At 32.2% G+C, this 18,074-nt stretch overlaps 8 protein-coding genes and 1 non-coding gene across 9 annotated transcripts; 4 read left to right on the forward strand and 5 right to left on the reverse strand.

Annotated features, from left to right (window-relative positions):
• Window positions 1-97: 97 nt before the first annotated feature.
• TBLA0C06490 (uncharacterized protein) lies at window positions 98-3,538 on the forward strand (the record flags this gene model as incomplete). Its single annotated transcript, XM_004179913.1, has 1 exon — window positions 98-3,538. One exon carries the CDS (start codon window positions 98-100, stop codon window positions 3,536-3,538), a length of 3,441 nt encoding a protein of 1,146 aa, XP_004179961.1.
• A 920-nt stretch (window positions 3,539-4,458) lies between these two features.
• On the forward strand, window positions 4,459-5,655 carry TBLA0C06500 (uncharacterized protein; the record flags this gene model as incomplete). Its single annotated transcript, XM_004179914.1, has 1 exon — window positions 4,459-5,655. The coding sequence occupies one exon, from the start codon at window positions 4,459-4,461 to the stop codon at window positions 5,653-5,655; it is 1,197 nt and encodes a 398-aa protein (XP_004179962.1).
• Window positions 5,656-5,865: 210 nt separating this feature from the next.
• Window positions 5,866-6,141, reverse strand: SPG1 (Spg1p; the record flags this gene model as incomplete). The annotated part of the gene is made up of 1 exon (XM_004179915.1): window positions 5,866-6,141. One exon carries the CDS (start codon window positions 6,139-6,141, stop codon window positions 5,866-5,868), a length of 276 nt encoding a protein of 91 aa, XP_004179963.1.
• A 492-nt stretch (window positions 6,142-6,633) lies between these two features.
• TBLA0C06520 (uncharacterized protein) lies at window positions 6,634-7,356 on the forward strand (the record flags this gene model as incomplete). The annotated part of the gene is made up of 1 exon (XM_004179916.1): window positions 6,634-7,356. One exon carries the CDS (start codon window positions 6,634-6,636, stop codon window positions 7,354-7,356), a length of 723 nt encoding a protein of 240 aa, XP_004179964.1.
• A 567-nt stretch (window positions 7,357-7,923) lies between these two features.
• On the reverse strand, window positions 7,924-11,442 carry TBLA0C06530 (uncharacterized protein; the record flags this gene model as incomplete). Its single annotated transcript, XM_004179917.1, has 1 exon — window positions 7,924-11,442. The coding sequence occupies one exon, from the start codon at window positions 11,440-11,442 to the stop codon at window positions 7,924-7,926; it is 3,519 nt and encodes a 1,172-aa protein (XP_004179965.1).
• Window positions 11,443-12,765: 1,323 nt separating this feature from the next.
• TDA11 (Tda11p) lies at window positions 12,766-13,905 on the forward strand (the record flags this gene model as incomplete). Its single annotated transcript, XM_004179918.1, has 1 exon — window positions 12,766-13,905. The coding sequence occupies one exon, from the start codon at window positions 12,766-12,768 to the stop codon at window positions 13,903-13,905; it is 1,140 nt and encodes a 379-aa protein (XP_004179966.1).
• Window positions 13,906-14,100: 195 nt separating this feature from the next.
• On the reverse strand, window positions 14,101-14,880 carry TBLA0C06550 (uncharacterized protein; the record flags this gene model as incomplete). The annotated part of the gene is made up of 1 exon (XM_004179919.1): window positions 14,101-14,880. The coding sequence occupies one exon, from the start codon at window positions 14,878-14,880 to the stop codon at window positions 14,101-14,103; it is 780 nt and encodes a 259-aa protein (XP_004179967.1).
• Window positions 14,881-15,440: 560 nt separating this feature from the next.
• Window positions 15,441-15,523, reverse strand: TBLA0Ctrna16L. The gene has a single exon. It is a non-coding gene; the product is annotated as a tRNA-Leu (tRNA).
• Window positions 15,524-16,479: 956 nt separating this feature from the next.
• LSC2 (succinate--CoA ligase (GDP-forming) subunit beta) lies at window positions 16,480-17,790 on the reverse strand (the record flags this gene model as incomplete). Its single annotated transcript, XM_004179920.1, has 1 exon — window positions 16,480-17,790. One exon carries the CDS (start codon window positions 17,788-17,790, stop codon window positions 16,480-16,482), a length of 1,311 nt encoding a protein of 436 aa, XP_004179968.1.
• Between the last annotated feature and the right edge of the window lie 284 nt (window positions 17,791-18,074).

Raw genomic sequence — 18,074 nt, forward strand, 5'->3', positions numbered from 1 at the left:
AATAAAAGAAAATATTTTCGATGATTTTTGCTCTTATTTTTAAGGTAAATATTAAAAGATATACTAACCTACCAGCACATTTTGTTGTGAAGATTCTATGAATGATTCGGAACTATTTTCTCACCTCAACTTCTTGCTAGTTTTTACAGATGAACTAGCCCATCAATATTCGGAGATTTCTTCACTATTAAAGTCACATTCTGCAAACTCGGTTCACAATATAAATTTATCTCTGGAGACTTCAGATAATCGCAATGCGAACAAGGTATGCAATATTTTGAAATCAGATTATGTCCATTTCATTATATCAAACTCAACTGATTTCCAATTCTATAATATAGTTGCCTTCCAATTGATCATTCCGGTAGTAACTCCGTTTTGGCTTTATGATTCAATAAAAAAGAGAAAAGTAATTAGGCCAAATAAATATTCTCCTGACTCCAGATTGATTTTAAAGAATTTTAATATATTTATATCAAGAGAACTGCCGGGAACCACACCATATTCAAAGCGTAAAAAGCACTATTATGATTACGAATTCTATTCACAGTTAGTAACAACTTTGGGGGGAAATGTCACAAATATTATCACAGAAGCCACAACTCATATTATAGTCTCAAACCCAACAGATCCTGCTATTAATGCATTGATACAGTATTCTCATCAGACAAAAAAATTAGATAAAGTTCAGTGCCTACATCCAATATGGTTATTAAGAATCTTCATTGATGAAAAGATAAGAGGTAGTAAGAATTATGATGTAAATCAGACAGATATTATAAGTGATCTTATAGATAGAACAGACTCACAATGGGATAAATTATTTCGCGATTTAGCGCATAAGAAGAAGCAAAAATCAGCAAAGTTAAACTTACGCTCTTATTCATTTTTTATTCCAGCCAAAGAGAAAATAGGATTAAAGTTAGTTGAATTTTTATCTCTGTATCTTGAATCATGTGGAGGATCGATACTTAGAAGCATAGATGGGGGGGGAATTTATTCAAATAATACTACCGTTATTATTTTAGCGTTTAATAATAAAGATATAAACCAAGGTCAACTAAGGAATATCGATCATAAAAAAGCTAATGTGTTTTGGATATTTAATATGTATTTGATGGGCTATATTTTTGAACCTTCTTCTTCACTCTGGGATCAACCTTTTAATTATGAACAATTACTACAATCTAGTAAAAAACTTAATTTTTCTTTAAGCAATTATTTTGGGATCCAAAGATTTTACATTAAAAAAATAATTCATCTAGTTAATGGTAACACAACACTAAACTTTTCTAAATTAAACGACTATTTAATAACACCACTACAATGGGGCAACAAGTTTAATGCTTTGAAAGATATTAATCCAAATTGTACAGTTCATTCTCATTTATGGCTAGAAAAGTATTACCGAAATTATCCAACATCAGAATTTGAATTAACTACTCCATCAGATTTAAATAAAAAGCAAATTCGATATTTATCATTTTCTGATCAAAAAAATCTCGAAGACTTTTTCAATACTGAGGATCGATTTAAAAATTCTGCTCTACCTTCAGATGAATCAGAGTTTGTTGTAGAAAATAAGCTCGATCCAATAATGGATGATTCAATTAGATACAATTTTGACTCAAAACTAAATAATTCTGATGTACTTAATTTATCTGACTCTATATATGAATTTTCAACTGATGATGAGGAACAAACTGACTTAGAAATTCATTATGAAGATAACAACGACCCTATACCAGAATCTGAGATACCTAGTAATATTACTTCATCGAATGATTTATCTAGGGTAATAAAGGAAGAGCTAAAGCTACAGTCAATAGAAAACACAAATAATGAAAATCAAGAAAATTCTGGCACGATAAAAAAGGCAGTATTATCATTAGATCATCTAAACATTTCAGAAAAGCCACATCTTTATTCTAGTCAAACTGAATTAGCTAGATTATCAACCAAAAAATTACCTCTCAAAGTCGATACTGCTGATATTAAAGATGAATCACAAATCCAGTTGCTACATACCAACGATGATACAACTAAAAGAGAAAGAGATGATAAGGCAGAAGCTGATGCTACAACAAAAGCGGATGCAAAAACAGATACTGAGCTTGGTATGAAGACACGAAATGACTCTGAAAATCAACAAAGCAATCAGCATAATATAACAAACTTGGATCATCAATTATCTGAACCAAGTTCAGTATTACAACCTTCAGCAAGCAGTAAATCTACGGAAACTTTGATTCCAGTGATATCATCTTCAGACGAATATGGTAAATTAACGCAACCACAAGAATCTGTTCAGAAAAAAAGTTTCTACAATAAAGAGACGAATTCTAAAAATGATGAGATTATTACTAGTAATGTCTCCTTAGCTCGCAGTGCATCATTTTCCATGGTGAATAACGGTAAAGCTATTAACAACTCAAACGATACACAGACTACCACTAATCTATTAAACATACAACAGTCACAGGATATTTTAGCTGATTCCAGCTTAAATACAACTTCTCCCTATACAAATACAAATAGTATTGCATTATTTTTACCACGAAGATCAGCAAGAGCCAAGGCTGAGAAACGACTGCATACTGATATCGAATCTTTAAATGAATTTGAGAAAAATTCCAAGAGTAAGAGAATAAGAAGTTTCTTACCGACTGAATTAGAAAAAATGAAAAAAGAAAAAGAACTAGAAACTCAAGCTAAAGAAATACTTTCTAAAATTTTAACTGAAGAAGACAGAGCTGTTCTTTGTAGTGTCACTCATACAAATATTCCATTAAAAAGATATCCTTATAATATCAATGCTATATGTACAGGCTACGAAGAAAACTACACAGATCTTGAGTTATGCTTATTGAGATTGCTGGGTATTAGAATTTATCAAAGCACTAAGACTAAATCATTAGATACTATTATCTCACCCAAGTTTGTAAGAACTGCCAAATTTTTAACCAGTTTAAGTTTTCATCCCTTGAAACATGCTATAAACCCTGAATTTATTAAAGATATATTAAACGTTATATCGCAAGGGAAACAGGTTAATTATATATTAAATCTAGAAAAATACCGCTTATCCGAAATAGATGATGAGTTGTTACAGAGGACCACTTTAAGGACAAAAGTATTCGAAAGATTAAAAATAATCAAAATCAATCTAGTTAGTAATAAGTCTGGCTTTTCCGATATGATCTCGTCTGTTTTGAAAGCACATGGTATAGAAAAAATAAAATCTATATCAATGAAGATGTCGATTAAAGATGCATTACCAAACGAATCAGACGCCAAATTACAATTAAAAGAATCTGGAACGTATGTTAAAAAAAGAAAAACCTCTAAGCCTGATCTAGTTTATATCTGCCCAAAGGAGCATAAGCTATTTAGGAAAATTAAACAGCAAATTGTAGCAGAGAATATACCAGCACTCATAGTTGATTGGGACTGGTGCGTCTACTGCATTCAAAACCTTGTAACAGTGTTTCCAAATAATATTCCTGGCTTATTATTTGATAGTACCGAAAAAAAATGAGTTATCTCCATTACAAGCCCGGATGTTTATTACTGTTTTAGCCGACTGCCAACAATATAGACAACCGAAATACTTTCTTAGAATCTAATTATCGTAAACAACAATGCATGGACATACTCATCCACAGTACCTTTTTTCCGCTAAAATGTCTCGCTCAGGCATGGGCCCTGGTTCAGTCCAAGCTCCAGTATTATATCGGCTATTGTACAATCGTCTAATACACCCCACCTTGCTCCACGCAACATTCCTAATTTCGTTTAATGGCATTTTAGATATTTATATTTTCCTATTGAGATAGACTATCAAGATTACCCAATCCTCACTCTCAATAATCTAAAGATCCACCGATAGAAACCTGACACGATCCCATCTAAGTAAACATAAAACTAATATGGTAACCTGAATATGTATTAGTAATATTAGTACATAAATCAATTTAAAATTTCCAAATAGCGAGATATTTACAGTAAAACGGTCCGTATATTTTCCATTAAGGCCGAGAATATTCCTTCTATACGGGGCACTAGAACTTAAAGAGATCAAAAGAAATCCTAGATCTTAGAAGGCAAAAGAGCAACTAGGCTCTAGAAACAATGGAATTAGTGCTTATTCGTAGGGAGAGGAACGCTGTATACGGAATAACTGTGCCTAACGTGATGTACTAGGTGATTTGGCAATTCATCTTTCATACCATACTACGAGAATATGTATCGGGGAATCGTATGGTTTGCGAAGAAACATAATCATATATAATTGTGTGGTTATTTGGCCTACTTCCTGGATATGCTAGCTCCTTTTATCATTCTATTTAGTCTGTTTAATAGTGTATCAAGAGCAATTCATCTTACTTAAGTTGAATAATATCTCCAGACTCTAAACCACACACAAAGCAATCTCTAATCTCCTTAAATAATATCAGCATGCTTTCAGAAGAAACACGGACCATTGTCAAAGCTACAGTTCCTGCCTTAGAAGCTAAAGGTGTTGAAATTACTACTACTTTTTATAAGCATATGCTAGGCGAGAACTCTGAACTGTTGGATGTTTTCAATAGAACAAACCAAAAGAAAGGTGCTCAACCAACTGCTTTGGCCACCACTGTTCTAGCTGCTGCGAAGAACATCGATGATTTATCTCCATTATTACCATATGTTAGACAAATTGGTCAAAAGCATCGTGCTTTACAGATTAAACCAGACCAATATCAAATTGTTGGTAAATATTTATTAATAGCTATTAAGGAAGTGCTTGGCGATGCTGCTACCCCAGAAATCATGAATGCTTGGAAAGAAGCTTATGGAGAAATTGCTAATGTATTTATTACCATTGAGGCTGAAATGTATAGAGAGCAAGCTTGGCCAGGCTGGAAAGAATTCAAAGTCACCAATTTAGAATCTGTTGGAACTAATATTTTAGAAGTTACTGTCATTCCAGAACCTCAATCTAACGTTGATTTGTCCAAATTAACAATTGTTGCAGGCCAATATATCACTGTTAATACTCATCCAATAAGACAAGACAATCAGCATGATGCATTGCGTCATTATTCAATCTGTTCCATCTCGACCGCAGATGGTATTAAATTTGCTGTTAAATTAGAAAATGATGGTACTCATCCAGCAGGTTTGGTTTCTGAATATATTCATAAGGATTTAAAAATTGGCGATTCCATAAAGTTAAGTGCGCCAGCAGGTGATTTCGAATTAGATGAAAAGTTATTAAAGCAAAATGAAATTCCATTAGTCTTATTATCCGGTGGTGTTGGTGTAACGCCAATATTGTCTATGTTGGAGACTCAAGTAAAGGTCAATCCAAATAGACCAATTTGTTGGATTCAAACATCCTATGATGAGGATGCCCAGGCATTCAAGAAAACTGTCAATGAATTATTGAAGAAGTGTTCCAGTGTTCAAACTTTTTACGTTCATACCAAGAACGATAAGCCCATTGATTCAGAGTTCTTGAAGACAAATGTTCCATCTCATGCAGATGTTTATTTGTGTGGCTCATTAGAATTCATGAAAGCCATGATCAACTATTTCAGCCTATTGAATCACAAATCCGATACTGTTCATTATGAGCCATTTGGTCCAAAAATGTCTACCATTACAGTTTAACAAGATAATAACAAAATCAAGCAAAAGCCTGAATACAATAATTATTTAACTTTTATATTATCTCTTATATATATAAACACATTAATAACGAATTTTTGAAATTTTAAGAGCATATTTTTATTGTGATAAATTATTTAAAGGTTTAAAAAAATATATGAAAACTTTACTCTAAAAAGTAACCATTGATTTGGATTTAAAGGAATGCGATATTTAAATAAATGAAGACATTAGCATTGCCATTGTCTCGGTGTCAAAAGTGAAGGCTTTTTCCCCATCTGGTATATCTTCTTTAAGCTGCTCCTCTTTCACCATTGAATTGGAACTGATGCTATTTTCTTCTTCCAAATTATTCCAGACTGGGTTATAAAATGTCCTAATATTTGAAGGTAACATAGCAGTTGATGTAGGACTCCATTTTAAATAATTAAAATAAGGTTGAGTAGCTACTCTATTAGCCTCTGAAAATACTTTTTTATCAATTCTCATTATAGTTTATCTGTTATATTGTTTGGAATAATTACTTAATCTCATAAACCTTTTATATAGACTACAAAAATCTAAAAATCACATACAAAAGAACGGTAGTTATTTTTTTTATCAGAATTCTCTTTATATTAATTATTATTACCCTTACTTTGATGAGACGTCACTGAAAAGCTGATCATTATTTTTCAAGAAAACTCCGTAAAAGTTAAAAAGTGGGGCCAATAAAGCACGGCGGTAACATACCGGATCTAGAACTGGATTAGCAAACTAAGAAGGAACCCCAGCGTTAGGATTTATTGGCAAGATTTTCAGCTTGAACTATTTCTCAAATAGTTTCAATAAAATTGAAGTTTTTTATTAATAATAGAATTATTTCTTAATATGTTCGTATTTCTACAGAGGATCTGCAATTAATTTATTAAGAAGAATTAGAGGATTTGCCTGTCACCTAGCACAATTGAAAAAAAAATACAAACGTTTTAAAATAATTTGATGTCCAATCCAACAGAAATTGAAAGAAGTAAACGTATAGTTACAATGAATAACTTTACAAAATTGTACTATGTAAATTGTATTGTGAAGGAGAAATTTGGTATTTGCAATACTGGTGTTACAGAATGTAATTTAGAGACTGCAAAACAATTAAAAGAAGAAATTCTTAAAAAATACAAAGATAAAATGATTGTTACTACTATAGAAAAGCCAAGCAGCAAGTCTAGTGTTGTCCCAAAGAGTTATGTAATAGAAACTGAACAAAAATTTGGTGATAATGAATTGTATATAATAGAAGATATTTCACCACCTTCATCCAAAAGACAAAAGATTGAAGATACTACGGTCAATTTGGAAGGTAAAACCTTAATTTACAATCTTAGCAATCAGTCAATTTCAAATTCATTTACATCATTTTCGCCAAAACAAGATATATATGAATACAACTATAACAGAGCTCTATTGCATAACAATCTAATTATTAGCTCAGATGGTATTGAAAATTGTACGTCATTATTTCCTGAAATACAAGAACCGCCTCAAAATGAAATTGATATAGTTCCAATTATTAACTCCTTACCAACTTCTTCATCATTACAAGTGAGTCTTGCTGAAACCAAAGAACAATGTATCAATAATGAAATTATAACGAACCATGATAGAAGTAGTCCTCCATTGATGTGTCCGTTGATTGGATCCAGTAGTAGTATAGACAACCAATAGGGCAATTTTTAGATTTTTTTAGTGCTAAAATATATATAGAATTAATGTTGTTAGTGTCTTTTTCATAATGATATTAACGAAAAAATAATATTACAATTAGAGTTTTACATAGTTTCATAAATTACATAAATATAAATGTATGGATATAGAGTCAAAACAAAGCAACAGGAATATAGTAAAAAACGAATAAAATAAAAAATTGTGATGGCAAAATAAGCTTATAGCACATTTGTAAGTATATTCACGGATGGTTATTAAGGTTGGTTTTAAAAAAAACGGGAGTAGGAGACAAAAACAATAATTAATTAGCTTTAAGCGACCAAAAATTTGGTGCTAAGAGAGAGTAAAAAGTGATGTAATTAGAAAATAAGTTGCACATAAGAAAAAAAAGGAGAACAATAGAATAAGATAAAAGAATAAACTGGAGCATAAAAGATAACTAGGCTGGAAATTTTGTAAAGTCTATTAGGGTTTAAAATGAATGTTTATTAAATAATATTAAACAAAAGAAATATAGGGAGTGTATTTGGAAAGTAGTTGAAATAAGTTACATTGTATGTAGCGCTGTTAAACTTCGTCGCTTTCATTCAAAGTATATAATTGCTTCTTCATTTGATGAACATCCTCTTTTAGATTATCTCTTTCTTGCTTAATGATAAATAGCTCGGCCTTTAGATCACTAATTTTCATTTTGTAATGAGTTTCTCTGTAATCGGTGTTAGAATTATCATCATTAGAATCGTTGTTGATACTGTTCTTAGAGAATGAAGATGCTTCAGAGATATTTCTTTTGGCATTATTAGTTTTATCAAATTGCAATTCTTCTAAATCTTTTTGTAATCTTCCATTCATTTCCCTATATTTTGTTAGTTCCTTTTGGGATAATTCTAAAGCTTTGTTTGCATTTAGCATTGAATTTAGACTAGATTTATAATTCTTTTCAATCTCAGTAAATTCATTTTTCTTAGACATAAAGCTATTGTTTAATGTTAGATATTTTTCATTTAGAGCTTTTACGTCATTGTTCAATTTATCATTAGAAACAGTTAATTCTTTATTTAAAGTTAGAGCATCTTCCAATCTTTTTTGGAGTTTATCAATGACAGCGTCATGACGTGAAGAGTTAACTCGGAAAAATGTTGGGGCAGTTGTACCATTTTCTTTCGATGAAGACTTGGAACTAGTTGTAGGAGATGTAGAAGTAGATCCTGGATGGTTATTATCGAGTGATGTAGTGAGTTCTCTACTGTTATTCCATTCCTTCAATAAATTATCAATACTGGCCGAATAAGAATTTATCTGACTTCTAAATTCAGTATCTTCATGGTTTTGCTTTTCTTTTAAAGTGTGATTTTCCGCTTTTAATGTAGAATTGCTATCTTCTAATTTGATAATTTTTTCATTTTGGGCTTTAACTATATCATTTAGATTTTTAATGTCCAAAAATTTAGAGCCGAATAAATCCTCGTATTCAGCTAAACGATCATTCAATACTTTATTGTCAGCTTCCAGTACATCATACTTTGATTGGATTAAAATTGATTGTGAAGAATTTGGATTTGATAAATTTTTATTCTCAATTTTCAATTTGTTAATTTCCTCTTCTAAATTCTTGACGTGATTACTTGCTTCTCTTGATTTTTTTTGAGTTAATTCTTTTAAATCGGATAATTCAGTTCTTATATTCTCCAATACTTTTTTATCGATAGTAACAGTGTTCATATCAATAGCAGGTGTTTGTCCTTCATTAATGTGGTTCAACTCATTAGCTGAGGCATTATCAATAGGCTTTTTGATTTGTAGCTCAGTATCGGATTTTAGTTCAGGGAACATTTCTTCATTCAAGGTTGTAGCGGCTGAATCATTTGAGATGGCAATAGAATCAGCGACTACTTTGTTTAATATGCTTGGAGCTTCATATTTAACTGCTGCTTTTGATGGAGAATTTGCAATAGTGGCAACACCAATTTCGCCATTGATTATATCGTCAATATCGCTAGCCTGCGAAGCAGAATGTACTGATTTACTAGTATTAGATAAATCACGGGCAGTTTTTAAAGATTCCTTTTCAAAATTGGATGATTTATCGGTTGAATCAATATTGTTCATCCCATTAGCCTCATTATTTAGTGCCGAAGGTACCAGCACTTTGGTTGGAGATAGTCCATTTACTTTTGAATCTTCAGTGGTTGTGGGTTTTAAAGAACTTGTACCAAGAAGAGTAGAGGTAGAAGGAATTTGGGTGCTATCAGTTAAATTTTCTTCTTGATTACTCAAAGATGGAATTGTTGTAATTGGCTCAGTAGCATTAAATGTAATTGGAGCATGAGAGGTAGAGGAAGGTTGGCTAGTAATGTTGGGTAATTGTTGCATGTGGTTAATTGGAATAGCAGGTGTTGGATTTGATGTGATGGAAGGAGATGTTGTAGATGTTGCATATGGTGTTACGTTAATTGTATTTGCTGATGTGGTGCTAGTTGCCCCTGATGGAGTAGCTGTTATTGATGATTGTGGTGTTGGAGACACAACATTAGATTTATCATTGCTAGAACTTGGTGTTTGAATGATATTTTGAAGAGGAGTATTTTGGTTTTCACTATTTGCGTATGGAGTTAGTATATTAATATTTGGAGTTGGTCCAGTAAATTTTTCATATCTATTATTTTGTAAATCGTTAGATTTTATCAAATTACTGCTATCATTTGATAATTGTGGTGTGCTTACTGGTGTAATTAGATTTTTATTTGAGAGATTCACAGTTGGCGTTGAATTAATTGGGGTAATTGTGGAGGTAGTGCTTTCAGTAATAGCATCTTTATCAGTTGAAAAAATTCCAGGACATTCAATTTCTAATCTAGATAAATCGAGAGTATATAATATAGTTCCTTTTCCCATATCAACATCTGAAGTTTGTAAATCACTTTCATCTAAACGAGCATAATCAAATTTATCTCCGCCCATGATTAATAATCTATTATTCTTTAGAAGAGTAATTGAATGGCCAGATCTCCCCTGGGGAATATTTAATTTATAATCATTAAATTTAAACCATTTCAATGATTTCAAATTTAAGAAATAAACAGAATTTAGATAAACATCCTGTTCATCTTTCCCTCCCATAATGCACATTAAATCATTAAACATAACAGCAGCATGCTCTTGTACAGGAGGAGGTTTTTCACCGGTTGTTTCCACAACTCTCCAATCATTAATGACCGGATCAAACATAAATAATTGATTAATTAGACCTTGTTGTGTATCACCACCAAAAACCCATAATTTATAATCATAAGAGACCATTGTATGATTAGTTAATGGAGGGGGGATAAATGATTTTGGTTTTAAGAATTCCCAATGAGATTCAGGTTTTCTAAAAGAGGATAAATCATAAACACATAAATCATTAAAATAAGAATCATCGAATTGACCACCAAAAACATATAATTTCGTTTTCATTTGAGAAGTTGCAATGATTGAAATCTTATGACCATATCTACCCAAAGGTCTAGGGCCTACAGGCTGTGGGATAGTCCATTTATAAGAATTTATATTAAATAAATAAATATCATCATCCATTAGCCCATCTTTATTAGTCTTATGTGTATCACCACCAAATATAACAAATGCGTTACCACACAAAGTAGAAGCATGACCAACACGTGGAGGAGGCGTATACTCGGTAATTTCTACTGTTTTCGAAGAGAATGAAATATTTGATGTTGTACTTGTTGTTGATGTTGGGGTATGCATAGTTGCAGGCGAATTAATATTAATTGTGTTTTCTGAAATGATCCAAGTATCACCATAAACAGATTGATCATGTAGCCCACCGATGACGAAGACTTTATTATCAGAAGAAACTACAGATGATGCCACATGGCGATACCTTGGGAAGGGAGAATTATGAAGTTTATAACGACACCAGGGTGTATATTCATTTAAATTATTAGGATTTGTAGAAACACCATGAATTGTTTGAGAGACACTAGATAAATTTCTTTGGCCTGTTGATGGACGACTTGGGCTAACTAACACTTGTACAGAACGAGATGTTTGATTCGGATATGAAAATTTACCACGGTTCATTGTATTACTATTATTGTTATAATTTGTACCTATATTTGTGCTTGGAGTTTGATTACCATTTACAATATTGCTTATACTAGTATTTGTGCTTGTATTGCCAGAATATGGAGGGCTTGTAAAATCTGATGGAGATTTGGAATTATTCAACGAATTGATTGTTGTTGCAGCTGAAGCAGAACGAGAAGTGCTAGGAAGTGGAGATGTGGGAGGTGTAGTTCTTGTTTTTTATCCTTTGATAGCTTCTTACCGAATTTGAAAGGAGCCATTTTGAAACTGAATTATGTTGCCGTTTGTTTTGTTTTGTTTTTTCACGATACAAGAATGATTAATACTTTACAAATGCAGCGAAATATAAATGAGAGAATGTAGTAGTGAGAGAAAAAAAGAAATGCAATGTAATAATGTATGTCTAATTATCTAAGTAGCAAAACCACAGGATATAATGATTTCTATTCCTCCTAAAAGCAATAAAAAAAGACAGAATGAAATAAAAAAAAAATTACAACACTAGAAAACCGAAATGGGAGCTTTATATTAAATTCTTTAAGCTAGCCGGTAACTAGAAATGAATTAAACTGAGAATATTACAGATGAATCGCTAATCCAAAAGCAAATAAAAGAACAATGTAGGGGGGGCGAGAGGCCTTAATATTTCAGGGGCAGTAATGAGTAAAAAAAATATACCACAGATTAACGCTATACAAACGGTGCGTGGTTTTTCAAGCAGTTGTACGAAACTCTATTATCTAACAAACTTCAGATTACTTTAAAATTGATGAATGTGTTCGAACTTTTCAGTCCTACTTACAGTTTCTTTGTTGAGAAGGTTGGTATGTGGTAAGGTATTAGCATTTGGCAGGATTATCATGATAATGATCATTAGGATCAAAGGACAACAAACAACATCCATTAACTTTCACAGCCATCGCATCGCCAAAATTGAAAAAATTGGCAAAAAAGGAATGCGAACGCGTCGTGTGCAGTGACCTTTGCTCGCCAGTAATTGTTCTTGAGATAAAGGCACAATATGATAGAGGAAGTATTATTGGGTATTTAATAATTTATAGGTTGTGGAGTTGTAATGTAAAACTATTTGCCAAAAGATTTGTTGTAAAAATTCTCTTGTTTTTAAAACCTTTTTTGCATGTATTTTCTTAGTATAGGAGTTTTTCAACATTAGTGAAATTTCACTGGACCGAGCCTAATATAGCATTCTTATCGAAGACTATTTCAACGTAAGTCTAAGTGATGATTTATGGTTTATCCTCCAACTACATCGGTAGCAGTGTATACGGTTGTAATTGAGTTGGTTATGGACTAATAATGAGTGAGACTTTACCCACCACTCCAAATAATACTGCTCTAAAAACTAGAGATTGTAATGATGATACTTTACAGGCCAATGCTGAAAATAGGAAATCCATTTCTCCATCTTTATCTAGGGTAGATGTGGCCAATAAAAGGAAATCTTTGTTGCATACTGTAATAATACCTGATCATCCATTAGCAGGTTCAACCCCATCGGTACAACCTTCTAGTGATCATCTTCGTAGTCATGGTAAAGAAGATATAATGATCAGTCCTTTAGGAGGTAAAACAAGGGTAAAGAATGAATCGATAAAGGTGAAGAATGATGATGATAAAATGAAAAATAATAGCAACGATGATATCTTAAAATTATTGGCGGCCAAAGAGATGAAGATAATGGAAAGAAAATCTAAAATCATTCATTTAAATAAATTAATTCAAATTGAAAAGAAAAAATTCCAATTGGAAAAAATTGAAATTGATAATTTGAAAAAAAAACTAACGACTAATATTAACCACTCCGTTTCAATTGAAATGACGGATGAAGAGAATAATGCAAATCATTCAATGTGGTCTAAATCATTATCTTTATTAAATTCTATGGATAAAAGTCTCTTTGATGACTTACCCACTTCAAATAATATTAGACCCCGAAGTATGGCATCTATTGGGAGTCAGACAGATTTACAATCTTCATTTGATGAAGAAGATGAGGTTGATGATGATGATGATGATGATAATGATGATGAGTTAGATATTGGGAAAGCGGTATCTAATTCTCTTTGGAATTTCGTTAATGATGTGAAAGCAGGACTTTTAGGAATTGACGAAACGGAGGGGGAAGATTCATCATCGAAAAATAATACTAATAACAAGGGGCGCAAGTCATCATTAAATCCATCATCGAATGTTCGAATAAGAATATCTAGTAGTTGTGATGATATGAAATTTAATGCAACTCAAAATAGTAAAAACCCTAATGATATCTTAAGAAGTTCGGAATTTAAACAATTTAAAACTGCCGTTAGAGTAAATTCTCCGAATTTCAAACAATTTTCTACCAGTAATCCTAGTAGTAGTAGTGAAACTAATAGTCGATTAAGTAGTCGAAGAAATAGTCGAAGAAATAGTGATAATAAATTGAATTTTAGTTAAATAATCAGTTTTTTTTGTTTTTTGTTGCCCTTTTTTTAATTTTTATAGATTTAGAATATATAATTTTATAAAGAATAATATCACAGATGATAATTCCCAAATGGCAATTCATAAATGATGGTTGATTAATTAACGTATAAAGAATAAAATATAAAAGTGTTTTTGGTTTGTTTGTTTGTTTGTATTTTTTTGAGGTCAATTCTCCTTTTCTTTGTTTGTTAGTTGGCCTAAATATTTGAAAAAATTAGTATTATTTAATGCATGAGATAATTCATTAGTTTCATTAGAAGAAGTTTGGTCATGATTATTTAAAATTTCTTGCGCAATTTGTTTCATTTCATCGTCAGGGTATTTTAATAGAATATTTTCTTGAACAATCAAAGGTTCATTATTAAGATTGTCATTATTAGGGGGGTTATTAGTTGGGATATTGGTGGCGGTATTAGTAGCGGCAATTGGCGATTGAGAAGGTATATGTACAGGTATGCTTTTATATTTCTGCGAGGGATTATACCGTTGATTTGAGTATAGATAATGTCCATTGTTATTGGTGTTATATGATTGTTTGAAATTCACTATATAATCTGGATTTATCAGAGTTTCTTTAAAACTTGATTGTTTACGATCCAAACTCAAATTATTAAAATCTTCTATCCATCTCTGATGATTATCAGAACGTGGTCTTTGTTCTTGTTGGTTCTTTGAAATAGATACATCATAATTTCGTTGGGGTAATGGAATATTTTCAAGATCGATTGGAATTCTTCCATCTTGAAAATTTAGATTTCTTTTCTTTTGTCCCCAGAATTTGACCTCTAGAGAATTATCTCTTTGTTTACGCTTAAAACTATAACCTTTATTATTGGCCTGAGTGTTCGTCAGCGGAGAATTATGTAATGAAAAACCCCTATTATTAGTATCGTTAGTTTTAAGTAATACATTTATTGGATTGCTCTGGCATGAATTATCATTCATTATATCGGTAGATAGATAGATGTATATGTTTATATGTGAATTTTAAAAAAAAAATCCTTATTTGTATAGTGTTTTGGTCTTGCTAGATCTCAAATATTTTTTTTTATTCTGAAATTCTCTTTGCTTTGTCATATTTAAATACTTTAAGCCTTCCCCAAGTTTTTCCCGGATTGGCGGTTACATTCTTCGGAGATAAAAACCCATTGTTTTCTCATTAATTAATTAGCCCCACACTTCAAGGCAACATGATCAAATGAGTAGTGGAGTTCTACGATTTGGAGAAAAAAACCGGTTATAAAACGCCATAGTATATTACATTAATGACCTACGATAGTGTTATCTATAGATATGACTACTAAAAGAAGATATATCTTATACAGCACATTTACATGATAAGTAAAAAAAAAATGCGCTGTTGCCTACTTCTTGGTTTGTAAGGATCAAAATACAAGCATATATTAACGTGTTTGATCCTTTAAGATCCTACAAAAAAAACTATCTCTTATTAATAAGAGGGTGCCTCCTATAGGTCACGTGATATAGGAGGTCTCAGGCAAAAATGAAGGATGCGAGGTTCGAACTCGCGCGGACACCGTCCAACAGATCTTAAGTCTGCCGCCTTAGACCACTCGGCCAACCCTCCTTTGTATTTGTTGTTTTTTGGTAAATAAGATATGATAACATTCCGGGAACTATAGTGCTTGTTTCGGTCCCAAAATATAACTAAACATGCTTAACATGATACTACTAAAACTATTGCTACCATATATATATGATATATTTGGGTAAAGTAAACATATAGCATATATGAGTTTATGGTCTAGAACTCTAAAATTAGTCAATTTTTTATTATCCAAATATAGCTATTATTATTTGTGTATATTTTTAACACTTTTTTTTCGCTATTTTAGTTAATTTATTACCTTTTTCAAGAACTACTATTTCTGACCTGATCCGTTATTTTCATTTATTTTTCTCTCTATTAAGTAAAGATCAAAATGGATCGAATTTAAGATCCAAGATACGGAGACTTCTTTTTCCTTACAGCAAAAATCTCTTGGCCAATTATCAGCATTTTGGTCGTTTAAATTAACTAAGTGGAAGGAACTGAATCGTTAGCCCCTCATAGGAAAATAGATTGGGCTAGTCCTGGTAAAAAAAAAATATGCTAGGTAAAATAAATTCACGAGGTAAAAAAAAATGACCAACACCTCAACTACCTTTTTTTTTATTTCCAGTTAATTCTAATTAAAGAATCAAATTCGCTAAGGAAAAAAGACTAAAATAGAAAAAAATAAAATACACGAAATAATATTGTTTAAAAAATCAGGCATCAATGCCGTATCGATCGCAACACTAGCGAGAGGATACATTGTAGATTTATCAAAAAAAAAAACTCCCGAAACACCTGCAAATCTATCAAGTTCTTAAAATGTGTGACCTTCATACATAGATCGATCAATCAATATGAGTTGATTCGATTTGGATAGAATAGAATATAGAGAGAATATATAAGGAATATATAGAATATGGATAGAATATTTATATGTGTAGAATAGTGAAAAAAAATCGAACTCTTGTTATACGCATAGTTGAGACCTATTTTGTAAATGAGACAGCTTTTTCAGCAGCAGGATCCAATTCAGAGAAAGGATACAAGTTAGTCAACCCAGAGTTTTTCAAAGTTTCAATACCAGTTTCGACATTGGTCCCTTGTAATCTAACCACAATTGGTATATCCAAGTTCAAATTCTTACAAGCATTAACTAACCCACTTGCTACGTAATCACATCTGACAATACCACCAAAGATGTTGACAAAAATAGCCTTGACATTGTTACCGGTGTTGGTGATCAATTCCAACCCCTTTTCAATAGTTTCTGGAGTGGCACCACCACCACAATCTAAGAAATTGGCTGGAGAGCCACCGTAAGTTTGTAAGACATCCATGGTGGCCATAGCAAGACCAGCACCATTGACCAGAGTACCAACGTTACCGTTCAATTTGACAAAGTTCAAATCATACTTTTGTTTGGCAAGAGTAGTGGCTTTATTTTCATCATGTTCAATATCATTCCATGAATAAATGGTCTTTTGTCTAAATGCAGCATTATCATCAAAACCAAATTTGGCATCCATACACATGACTTTACGGTTTGGATCGTTACTAACTTCACTTAATGGGTTAATTTCAATTTGAGTGGCATCAGTTTCACTAAAGATCTTGTACAACTTGGCAATTTCCCCAGCAGCTTCCTCAGTGGCTTCTGCGGAAGAAAAGCCCAAGCTTTCAGCAATTTCTAAAGATTGTTCTTGAGTTATACCAACAGATGGTTTAATATAAACTTTCTTGATAGCATCAGGTTGAGTCTTGGCAACTTCTTCAATGTTCATACCACCTTGACTACTGGAGATAATCAATGGCATTTGCTTGACTCTATCCATTAAGATCGATAGATAAGTTTCCTTAGTAGCATTTTTTCTTTCCACAATATAAACAGCAGTGACTAACTTACCTTTCTCACCACTCTGCTTTGTGATCAATTTGTGGTTCAACATTTCAGTAGCAATAGATTTGGCTTCTTCAGGGGTAGAGATCATGTGAACCCCACTCTTGAAGCCAGTGTCGAAATGACCTTTACCTCTACCACCAGTCAAAGCTTGAGCTTTAATAACCAAATCAGAGGTTTTCAAATCATTAGCAACTTGGAAAGCTTCTTCTGGAGTCTTGGCAACACCCCCATTAGGAGTACCGACATCGTATTTTCTCAATAATTCAGCTGATCTATATTCTTGGATCGACAAATGACGTTTACCAGAGGTAAAGCCGGTAGTAGCTGGGAAATTTTTGGCAAAAGCCCCTCCACAGGGGCATTTCTTTAGTAAAGTTCTAGTAGATGACTTCAACATCTTGTATGTTTTTCAATTGTATGGTATATTAAAGTTAATAAACGATACTTAGTGGTGATAAGTATCTCTCTATCTTACTTGAATTTCTTTTTTTTGTTTTAAATAAAACGTGAATAGATTATTATCATTATTATTATTAACATGAAAATATTTGCGTCTTGAGCTCTTTATATAGTAGTCCCGGGATTTCTCGGCCACACCCGTCGGGGTTAGGGGTGGAGTGGTGCGGCGGGTGCAAAACAGCCTCGACGGTAAGCGGAAATGTCGGACGTGATGGTAGCGCC

This window comes from Henningerozyma blattae, chromosome 3 (genome assembly GCF_000315915.1).
Source record: "Henningerozyma blattae CBS 6284 chromosome 3, complete genome".
NCBI classification, from domain to species: domain Eukaryota; kingdom Fungi; phylum Ascomycota; class Saccharomycetes; order Saccharomycetales; family Saccharomycetaceae; genus Henningerozyma; species Henningerozyma blattae.